This window comes from Coregonus lavaretus (genome assembly GCF_964263955.1).
Source record: "Coregonus lavaretus genome assembly, chromosome: 8".
In the NCBI taxonomy this organism is placed as follows: Eukaryota; Metazoa; Chordata; class Actinopteri; order Salmoniformes; family Salmonidae; genus Coregonus; species Coregonus lavaretus.
Window position 1 is genome coordinate 29801204 of NC_139995.1, and position 11434 is coordinate 29812637.

At 44.4% G+C, this 11434-nt stretch overlaps 1 protein-coding gene across 6 annotated transcripts; it reads left to right on the top strand.

Annotated features, from left to right (window-relative positions):
- Positions 1–11: 11 nt before the first annotated feature.
- Positions 12–7912, top strand: LOC311133196 (TRAF3-interacting JNK-activating modulator-like). Of its 6 annotated transcripts, none has more exons than XM_084166654.1 (12): positions 12–84; positions 499–886; positions 1178–1319; positions 1486–1561; positions 1675–1702; positions 2016–2045; positions 2183–2278; positions 3829–3900; positions 5617–5757; positions 5936–6073; positions 6159–6351; positions 7324–7912. In XM_084166654.1, exons 2-11 carry the CDS (start codon positions 518–520, stop codon positions 6315–6317), a joined length of 1251 nt encoding a protein of 416 aa, XP_084022780.1. In that variant the 5' UTR covers positions 12–84; positions 499–517; the 3' UTR covers positions 6318–6351; positions 7324–7912. The 6 variants fall into 6 exon arrangements, with proteins under 6 accessions (XP_084022780.1, XP_084022778.1, XP_084022782.1 ...); XM_084166655.1 differs by lacking the exon at positions 12–84 and adding an exon at positions 242–327; XM_084166652.1 differs by having other exon boundaries at positions 6159–7909.
- The last annotated feature ends 3522 nt before the right edge of the window (positions 7913–11434 follow it).

Genomic DNA, 11434 nt, shown 5'->3' on the forward strand with positions numbered 1-11434 from the left:
ACAGTTATTGAATTCAAAGAAGACAGAGGAGGAGAAACGATAGAGGAGACACAACAGGCTGCTGGGCTCTTTGAATATTTTCAGGTTTGTTTTTGCTACTCACACTCACAAGGCTTCATCCGTGGAGAGACAAATGTGTGGTTTTGGTCATGTATCATCCTCTTATGGTGTTTCCTTCTCTTTACCTATGGTGTGTTGTGAGTGATCTGTCTCAGCTTTGAGTCAGCAGCCTTCTCGTACACTGAGATAGCACACTACAGCTAGTTTCTGCTTAAGGTGAAGCATAACTCATGCTTCACATACATAAATGAGGACTTCATACCACAGGTCAGGCTTAATTTCCTTCATTTAATTCATACTGAAAGTCATGCTCGCGGTCCTAATTTCTCTTGGGTCAAAGCTGAATGCACTGCATCCTGTTTTGACACACCCATAACCAATCATGCTTTTTTTTTAAGAATCTGATGGAATTATACTGTCTTATTCTGAATCCTGCAGTTAAAGTTCATCCACCAATATGGAGATCCAAAAAGACCTCAGGAGGAGACGACATCGGATGGAGAGTTACGACCAAAAGCTGGAACAACGGGCAGCAAAACATGAGTTCTTGAGAGATCGCAACAATGTGACGACATGTCGCAGCCCAGGATACAAGCTGGAGGCCGACTGGAAGAGTGAGATGCAGCAGAAAAGACAGATGGAGTTCCAGAGAAGGAGACAGATTGTCCAGGCTGCCACTCATCAGGCTGATGAAAAGGAGTCAAACAAGGAGACCAAAGTCACGATGAGGACCAACAGGCAGAGAGTGTCTCTCATCCACAGACAGTCCCTCATATCAGCAGAGGATCTGGGGATAACCTGGCCAGATGTACACTCCATCGGGAAGGTAAGCACATAATACAGGGTGGCAGGTAGCCTAGCAGTTAGAAGCATCTTGCCAGTAACCGAAAGGTTGCAGGTTTGAATCCCCGAGCCGACTAGGTGAAAAATCTGTCGATACGCTCCTTCCTGTATATCGCTCTAGATAAGAGCGTCTGCTAAATGACTAAAATTGTAAATGTAATACACATTACCTGTATGACATTGTGTTATTATATGTGTCTTATACACAAATACTGGAATATTCCATTTGGTCAAACACAAAATGGGTGTCACAGACGCAAAACTGTTTCACCAGGCGACATGGATCACCTCACCACCACTGCATGGGGCAGGAGGGAAAAACAAAATAGGGCAGCTTCACTCTGACGTCTCACAGACATTCCCTCACACACCACAGCAGCCTTCACTGAGGAAGAGTATGGATATCAGTGATAAAGGTAAAATAGGACTCATTGGGGCTACTTATTTTTGAATTGATGGAGGTTGAACAATATTTCACACATGGCTGTACTCTCAATCATCAAACTTGAATTTCAACATACTTATTAAGTTTGAACACTGAGTTTGTTGCTGAATTTCATTATCTTCCGCTTTCCCTCTTAGTAGTTAAACAGGACCAGAGTGGCCTAGTAACGTTAACCAGTCAGCCACAACAGAGGAATGCCTGCTGTCAGACAAAGTAAGTACAGTAAGCTACTGACCTCAACATGAAGACACTGATCTGTTTAACTGTTTATCTCTGTCATGTTCACTTTGACATCTGACCTCCCACTCCTTTCCTATCATTCACAGGCATGGCTATTGCACTGTTAAGGAGGCAGTAAGTAACTCCAATGTACTGAATCTGTAATGTTTTGGGTAGATTCTAATTAAAATGTGAGCCACAGCAATGAATCACAGTTCCCATCTACATAATCATTCATCATTCGGACAAGAGGCCGCATTCCCATAAAGTTATGAAGAAGGCATCACTATCAGTTGTGTTGCGTAGAAACGTAGAGTTGATGTTATGATACTTGAACTACATAGTCAACCATCCATTATAACCACATATATGATGTCCCTCCTTGCTCCACGTTGGGAATATATTTTATGCCTATTGTGAAAACTCTCTTCTCTCCCTCTCTATGTAGGACCTCGTTCAACTCTCTGAGTATCTACAGGTGTGTAATCCTGCTCTGCTGAATCTTCAGATTACTGCAGGAGCTACCATTTTGGAATATGTAATGATAATCCACATAATTGAGACATGCCTTTTAGTCAGAACCTTACTTGTATTATGGTGTATCTCTTTCCATAGGACGCTCTGTGGCGAGAGGATTCTCTGAAACAGAAGCTTGCTATACTGCAGCACACCACCTCTACTCTACTGCTCTCACATGACAATGTCTGGAAGGTTAGGACCTGGATCTCTTATACACTGATGTGATGTCCACAAATATCTATCTACCTTTGCCCATTTCTCAATCATACTCATGTATGCACACTTAATTACTGTATTTCTATATCATACTCTGTTCATGAAGGGACTGCCATGGAGTTTTGAGAGTAGGTTGATGTAGTGTGTCATATAGGTTGACATGATAATGAAAATTCATTCCTGTCCCGTCTTGTCAATTTTTTTCCTGTGCTGCCCTGAGCCCGCAACAGTTATATAACACCGGAACTTTGCTGTCCCTTCCCGATTAAAATCACCCGCGGTCCGTGGTCATTTTTGCGCCCTTGTTTACTAACTATTGAAAATAATTTCAGTAATATGCGACTGTGATATGTTGTCTTGTCTATTTTAGTTAAATGCACTGACTGTAGGCCTACATCGCTCTGGATAAGAGCGTATTCTAAATTACCTAAATGTATATCGATTAATAAAGCTGAAGGATGAGGACAGAGACCCCAGCAGGATGGTCTGCACATAACAGCGCCGGCATAAATCTGTAGCCTTCAGCTGAGCACTGCGCACATATCAACATTTACAACAACAACAAAAACTGAGTGGTAGTACTGCATAAGTCAATCAATTTTTATTTATCTTCACCTCAGATGCCACGGGTTTTGTTAAATACGTGAACAATTGGGCTTGACGTTAAAGTGAGTAAAGCAGCTATGCCGCTTCAGTCAGTTTGTCCCGCTCTCCAGTTGGTATCCTACTAGATTAAACAGCAGCATTTTTTACAAGCCATGTACACTGGAGCGAGGCGCGAATGAACCGACTGAAGGGGAAGGGGGGAAATTACATTTTTGATTGACTTTTATTAAGTACTTAACTATATTAGGCCTAGTCTACACAGTTGTTGTTTTTACGAAATATTCCACACATTACGTATTTCCGGTCAAAAAAATAAGTTTATAACTATTCCTGTACTGCCTGTTCCTGTAGGCTGTTGATCCTGTCCCGAATTTGACTCCCATTCCTGCCAGAATCCCGCAGGACACGCAAGATCCGCGGGAGTCCAGTTCCCGTGTCAAACTCTAGTGTGCAACTGTTGGGTTGTAACATAAGAGTCCTTATTGGCGTGTCTTGGTCCGTCACTTCTCTAGGGGTTCTATTCAATCCGCGTCGCGGAAGTTCAGCTTTACAGCGTGATTGAAATTGAGCGGAGTCTGCATTCACGGTAAACGCTGCACATGTCGGCTCAATCTGAAATTACCTTTACATTTCTATATCGGAAGCGTTACAGATTGAATATAGCCCTAAATGAGGTAATAGGCTACTGTGTTTGGCTCAGTGATCTGGTTGAAGACAGACTGTGGTTTCAGAGTCGAGTTCACAGCGTTTCCACCCTCATTCTACTGGAGGAGCTGTAGACTACCCTGCATCCTATCACCAAGAAGCTGAGAAAGAAACACAAGAGAAACATACAGAGAAAAAGAAAGGGCACAATAGCCATTTGCCACCATCTACCAGTCCCTATCCCCAGTGCATCTCATATTTCTCTACCCTCACAGATCTGTTGCAAAGAGGACAAGATGAAGGGAAAGATTGGGGCACTAGAGTCACAGCTGAAGATCTGTGTTCAGGTGTGTTCAGGCACAATGTCGGTACCTACAGTGGGGGAAAAAAGTATTTAGTCAGCCACCAATTGTGCAAGTTCTCCCACTTAAAAAGATGAGAGGCCTGTAATTTTCATCATAGGTACACGTCAACTATGACAGACAAAATGAGTTAATTTTTTTTCCAGAAAATCACATTGTAGGATTTGTAATGAATTTATTTGCAAATTATGGTGGAAAATAAGTATTTGGTCAATAACAAAAGTTTCTCAATACTTTGTTATATACCCTTTGTTGGCAATGACACAGGTCAAACGTTTTCTGTAAGTCTTCACAAGGTTTTCACACTCTGTTGCTGGTATTTTGGCCCATTCCTCCATGCAGATCTCCTCTAGAGCAGTGATGTTTTGGGGCTGTCGCTGGGCAACACGGACTTTCAACTCCCTCCAAAGATTTTCTATGGGGTTGAGATCTGGAGACTGGCTAGGCCACTCCAGGACCTTGAAATGCTTCTTACGAAGCCACTCCTTCGTTGCCCGGGCGGTGTGTTTGGGATCATTGTCATGCTGAAAGACCCAGCCACGTTTCATCTTCAATGCCCTTGCTGATGGAAGGAGGTTTTCACTCAAAATCTCACGATACATGGCCCCATTCATTCTTTCCTTTACACGGATCAGTCGTCCTGGTCCCTTTGCAGAAAAACAGCCCCAAAGCATGATGTTTCCACCCCCATGCTTCACAGTAGGTATGGTGTTCTTTGGATGCAACTCAGCATTATTTTCCTCCAAACACGACGAGTTGAGTTTTAACCAAAAAGTTATACTTTGGTTTCATCTGGCCATATGACATTCTCCCAATCCTCTTCTGGATCATCCAAATGAACTCTAGCAAACTTCAGACGGGCCTGGACATGTACTGGCTTAAGCAGGGGGACACATCTGGCACTGCAGGATTTGAGTCCCTGGCGGCGTAGTGTGTTACTGATGGTAGGCTTTGTTACTTTGGTCCCAGCTCTCTGCAGGTCATTCACTAGGTCCCCCCCGTGTGGTTCTGGGATTTTTGCTCACCGTTCTTGTGATCATTTTGACCCCATGGGGTGAGATCTTGCGTGGAGCCCCAGATCGAGGGAGATTATCAGTGGTCTTGTATGTCTTCCATTTCCTAATAATTGCTCCCACAGTTGATTTCTTCAAACCAAGCTGCTTACCTATTGCAGATTCAGTCTTCCCAGCCTGGTGCAGGTCTACAATTTTGTTTCTGGTGTCCTTTGACAGCTCTTTGGTCTTGGCCATAGTGGAGTTTGGAGTGTGACTGTTTGAGGTTGTGGACAGGTGTCTTTTATACTGATAACAAGTTCAAACAGGTGCCATTAATACAGTTAACGAGTGGAGGACAGAGGAGCCTCTTAAAGAAGATGTTACAGGTCTGTGAGAGCCAGAAATCTTGCTTGTTTTTAGGTGACCAAATACTTATTTTCCACCATAATTTGCAAATAAATTCATTAAAAATCCTACAATGTGATTTTCTGGAAAACATTTTCTCAATTTGTCTGTCATAGTTGACGTGTACCTATGATGAAAATTACAGGCCTCTCTCATCTTTTTAAGTGGGAGAACTTGCACAATTGGTGGCTGACTAAATACTTTTTTCCCCCACTGTATATAACTTACAGTATGGATGTACATACAAAATCACCACCACGCTGAAACACCAAAGATAAATCATTATTCTCCTCTCCCTCAGAGGCTGTCCAGGGATGGAACCAAGAAGCTGCTGCTACAGTCGGAGCAGCAGAGGCAGGAGCTGGAGGAGATGGCCGTGGCCGCACTCCAGAGGGTCACTGACCAAAAAACCAAGGCCCAGGACAGGGCTCACAGCCTGAAGGTAAGGTGTCAGACAGGGCTGTACTCTGACAGGGCTGTGTTCAATTGGTATTTTCCTATTACAGTCAATTATTAATTTAATTCATGTGATTGATTTGGGAAATATGAAATTCCTTAGTTTCAAATGATTAAGAAGGGACGTCATAGGAGTTTCACTGTGTACTTTATGTGTCCACCAGATGGCACTGCAGACTGCCAAGGTTGAGTCATCACAGTGCAGAGAGCGCTATGAGGAGGAGAGGAGGAAATGCGCCCAGCTGAGGACATCTCTGGTGCAGAACATAGACCATATAAACCTGTTACAGAGCCAGCTAGAGGTACGCACGCACACACACGCTATATGTTATGAGAGTGAAATAATATATGCTTTAAAAACCATCATGTATCTCCCTGTGCATCCAGAAAGTGATGGGACAGGAGGCCACTCTGGAGAGTCAGCTGCTGCAGCAGAAACACACTGAGGCTGAGCTCCACCTCAAGATCAACCTCCTAGAGGACAACCTCCACACCTGCAGAACACAACTAGAGACATGGAGACACCAAGACACCAAGATACAGTAGGAGATTGTCAGAAGACAGCAACAGGACTCCATAGGTATAGTACAGTCGTGGTCAAAAGTTGAGAATGACACAAGTATTGGTCTTCACAAAGTTTGCTGCTTCAGTGTTATGAGATACACTGCTCAAAAAAATAAAGGGAACAATAAAATAACACATCCTAGATCTGAATGAATGAAATAATCTTATTAAATACTTTTTTCTTTACATAGTTGAATGTGCTGACAACAAAATCACACATAAATTATCAATGGAAATCAAATGTATCAACCCATGGAGGTCTGGATTTGGAGTCACCCTCAAAATTAAAGTGGAAAACCACACTACAGGTGGTATTGGGCTGATATGCCATGAAACATATTTCCCCCCTGACTCAATCACTCACTTACATTTACGTCATTTAGCTGACGCTCTTATCCAGAGCGACTTACAGTTAGTGCATACATTATTATTTTCATACTGGCCCCCCGTGGGAAACGAACCCACAACCCTGGCGTTGCAAACGCCATGCTCTATCAACTGAGCTACCTCCCTGCCTGCCATTCCCTCCCCTACCCTACCCTGGACGACGCTGGGCCAATTGTGCGCCGCCCCATTGGTCTCCCGGTTGCGGCCGGCTACAGCAGAGCCTGGATTCGAACCAGGATCTCTAGTGGCACAGCTAGCACTGCGATGCAGTGCCTTAGACCACTGCGCCACTCGGGAGGCCTACTTACCCACCCATTCACTCACTCTTGCACACTGACTCACACAGGGGTGGGAAATCACAGTTTACTGATCCTCACTCGGCTCACTGAATAAACGAAACATTCCTGCAAGCCAAGGGCAGCTGTGGTCAGGGTCATATATCAGACACTGCTCTGTGTGGCGAGTCAGATTCTCTATAACACAGGTCTGTGGCTCAGTGTGAATGTGTATATTTACTAGGGCAGTCCCCGACCCAAAAAAATCTTGGTAGACTGAAAGTCGTCTGTTCTCTCTCTCTCCCCCTCTCCCTCCCCTCCCGGAGGACCTGAGCCCTAGGACCATGCCTCAGGACTACCTGGCCTGATGACTCCTTGCTGTTCCGAGTCCACCTGGTCGTGCTGCTGCTCCAGTTTCAACTCTCTCTAAAGCACCTGCTATTTCAACCTCTAAATGACCAGCTATGAAAAGCCAAGTGACATTTACTCCTGATGTACTGACCTCTACAACCACTATGATTCTTATTTGACCCTGCTGGTCATCTATGAACGTTTGAACATCTTGGAGAAAAATCTGGCCTTAATGTCCATGTACTGTTATTATCTCCACCCGGCACAGTCAGAAGGGGACTGGCCACCCCTCAGAGCCTGGTTCCTCTCTAGGTTTCTTCCTAGGTTTCTGCCTTTCTAGGGAGTTTTTCCTAGCCACCGTGCTTCTACATCTGCATTGCTTGCTGTTTGGGGTTTTAGGCTGGGTTTTTGTATAGCACTTTGTGACATCTGCTGATGTAAAAAGGGCTTTATAAATATATTTGATTGATTGATTGTTCTTTCGACCAATCAAATGGTTTTTTACATGTATTTTTCCATATATAGACACACCCTATGTGTTTAATAAAATCAACTATATGCATTGAGCTTGTCTGATGGTTTGATGAAATAAGACAAATGCCTCGAGGGCACCAGAGATCTACACTGCTCAAAAAAATAAAGGGAACACTAAAATAACACATCCTAGATCTGAATGAATGAAATAATCTTATTAAATACTTTTTTCTTTACATAGTTGAATGTGCTGACAACAAAATCACACAAAAATTATCAATGGAAATCAAATGTATCAACCCATGGAGGTCTGGATTTGGAGTCACCCTCAAAATTAAAGTGGAAACCACACTACAGGCTGATCCAACTTTGATGTAATGTCCTTAAAACAAGTCAAAATAAGGCTCAGTAGTGTGTGTGGCCTCCACGTGCCTGTATGACCTCCCTACAACGCCTGGGCATGGTCCTGATGAGGTGGCGGATGGTCTCCTGAAGCATCCGCCAACTCCTGGACAGTCTGTGGTGCAACGTGGCGTTGGTGGATGGAGCGAGACATGATGTCCCAGATGTGCTCAATTGGATTCAGGTCTGGGGAACGGGCGGGCCAGTCCATAGCATCAATGCCTTCCTCTTGCAGGAACTGCTGACACACTCCAGCCACATGAGGTCTAGCATTGTCTTGCATTAGGAGGAACCCAGGGCTACCTCTGGCGAGCACATGGAGGGCTGTGCGGCCCCCCAAAGAAATGCCACCCCACACCATGACTGACCCACCGCCAAACCGGTCATGCTGGAGGATGTTGCAGGCAGCAGAACGTTCTCCACGGCATCTCCAGACTCTGTCACGTCTGTCACATGTGCTCAGTGTGAACCTGCTTTAATCTGTGAAGAGCACAGGGCGCTAGTGGCGAATTTGCCAATCTTGGTGTTCTCTGGCAAATGCCAAACGTCCTGCACCCTCATGGAGTCTGTTTCTGACCGTTTGAGCAGACACATGCACATTTGTGGCCTGCTGGAGGTCATTTTGCAGGGCTCTGGCAGTGCTCCTCCTGCTCCTCCTTGCACAAAGGCGGAGGTAGCAGTCCTGCTGCTGGGTTGTTGCCCTCCTACGGCCTCCTCCACGTCTCCTGATGTACTGGCCTGTCTCCTGGTAGCGCCTCCATGCTCTGGACACTACGCTGACAGACACAGCAAACCTTCTTGCCACAGCTCGCATTGATGTGCCATCCTGGATGAGCTGCACTACCTGAGCCACTTGTGTGAGTTGTAGACTCCATCTCATGCTACCACTAGAGTGAAAGCACCGCCAGCATTCAAAAGTGACCAAAACATCAGCCAGGAAGCATAGGAACTGAGAAGTGGTCTGTGGTCACCACCTGCAAAACCAGTCCTTTATTGGGGGTGTCTTGCTAATTGTCTATAATTTCCACCTGTTGTCTATTCCATTTGCACAACAGCATGTTAAATGTATTGTCAATCAGTGTTGCTTCCTAAGTGGACAGTTTGATTTCACAGAAGTGTGATTGACTTGGAGTTACATTGTGTTGTTTAAGTGTTCCCTTCATTTTTTTGAGCAGTGTATTTTTGGCAGATGTTACTATGGTATACTGAAATATAATTACAAGCATTCCATAAGTGTCAACAGCTTTTATTGACAATTACAAACACAAAGAGTCAATATTTGCAGTGTTGACCCTTCTTTTTCAAGACCTCTGCAATCTGCCCTGGCATACTGTCAATTAACTTCTGGGCCACATCCTGACTGATAGCAGCCCATTCTTGCATAATCAATACTTGGAGTTTGTGGGTTTTTGTTTGTCCACCTGCCTCTTGAGAATCGACCACAAGTTCTCAATGGGATTAAGGTCTGGGGAGTTTCCTGGCCATGGACCCAAAATGTCGATGTTTTGTTCCCCGATCCACTTAGTTATCACTTTTGCCTTATGGCAAGGTGCTCCATCATGCTGGAAAAGGCATTGGTCGTCACCAAACTGTTCTTGGATGGTTGGGAGAAGTTGCTCTCGGAGGATGAGTTGGTACCATTCTTTATTCATGGCTGTGTTTTTAGGCAAAATTGTGAGTGAGCCCACTCCCTTGGCTGAGAAGCAACACAACACATGAATGGTCTCAGGATGCTTTACTGTTGGCATGACACAAGACTGATGGTAGCGCTCACCTTGTCTTCTCCAGACAAGGTGTTTTCTGGATGCCCCAAACAATCGGAAAGGGGATTAATCAGAGAAAATGACTTTACCCCAGTCCTCAGCAGTCCAATCCATGTACCTTTTGCAGAATATCAGTCTGTCCCTGATGTTTTTCCTGGAGAGAAGTGGCTTCTTTGCTGCCCTTCTTGACACCAGGCCATCCTCCAAAAGTATTCGCCTCACTGTGTGTGCAGATGCACTCACACCTGCCTGCTGCCATTCTTGAGCAAGCTCTGCACTGGTGGTGCCCCGATCCCGCAGCTGAATCAACTTTAGGAGACGGTCCTGGCGCTTGCTGGACTTTGATGCCTTCTGCTTGAAGTTCTTGATGATCCAATAAATGGTTGATTTAGGTGCAATCTTACTAGCAGCAATATCCTTGCTTGTGAAGCCCTTTTTGTGCAAAGCAATGATGACGGCACGTGTTTCCTTGCAGGTAACCATGGTTAACAGAGGAAGAACAATGATTTCAAGCACCACCCTCCTTTTAAAGCTTCCAGTCTGTTATTCTAACTCAATCAGCATGACAGAGTGATCTCCAGCCTTGTCCTCATCAACACTCTCACCTGTGTTAACGAGAGAATCACTGACATGATGGCAGCTGGTCCTTTTGTGGCAGGGCTGAAATGCAGTGGAAATGTTTTTTGGGGATTAAGTTCATTTTCATGGCAAAGAGGGACTTTGCAATTCATTGCAAATCATCTGATCACTCTTCATGACATTCTGGAGAATATGCACATTGCCATCATCAAAACTGAGGCAGCAGACTTTGTGAAAATTAGTATTTGTGTCATTCTCAAAACTTTTGACCACGACTGTACATTATATATCCACTAGCAAAAAAAAGTTGGATTGCGTAAATTACTGTAGTAGGTCAAAGTAATGTTTTAACTGCTATTTTGACCATGATATTTACTGGTCTGTATATTTGTTGACATCACTAGAGCATCCATTAGATGAGCAGTTTCATCCAGCCATGTCACACCACAGCAACAAGAAACAAAGCATGATGGAAGCCAACGTCGATAGGAGTGAGGTCAGAATTAGTCTACAATTCCCTTTCATCTTAGTCAAACCCAGAGCACCATCAATTTCTGTCCCCGCTGTCTTCATCCTGTGACTCCAACATTTTTATTGGCTCTGCTTGATTTTAATCCTTTATTAACTTGATACTGATGGAATCTTTCTTTTTCCACCAAGAGACGTTGTTGTCCCTGGTTCATCCTGACCCTGTTCATGGTAGTCATGGTGGTGGCCATTTTGACATTGTTACTGGTCAATATCCCCACAACAAGGAATCAGCTGTGGGTCCTTTACCAAGTACTACAGGAACACACAGAGAAGTATTGCTATAGGCCCATATGACAAGACCTGGGAACCGGACAAACCTCTGAAGGACTTGCTCTAA

Excerpts from the sequence above, each read along its gene's own strand:
- LOC311133196 (XM_084166654.1), top strand. The coding sequence starts at position 518 with ATGGAGATCCAAAAAGACCTCAGGAGGAGACGACATCGGATGGAGAGT. Across the intron at positions 887-1,177 it reads ATGTACACTCCATCGGGAAG|GCGACATGGATCACCTCACC; the intron begins GTAAGCACATAA and ends CTGTTTCACCAG. Across the intron at positions 1,562-1,674 it reads AATGCCTGCTGTCAGACAAA|GCATGGCTATTGCACTGTTA; the intron begins GTAAGTACAGTA and ends TATCATTCACAG.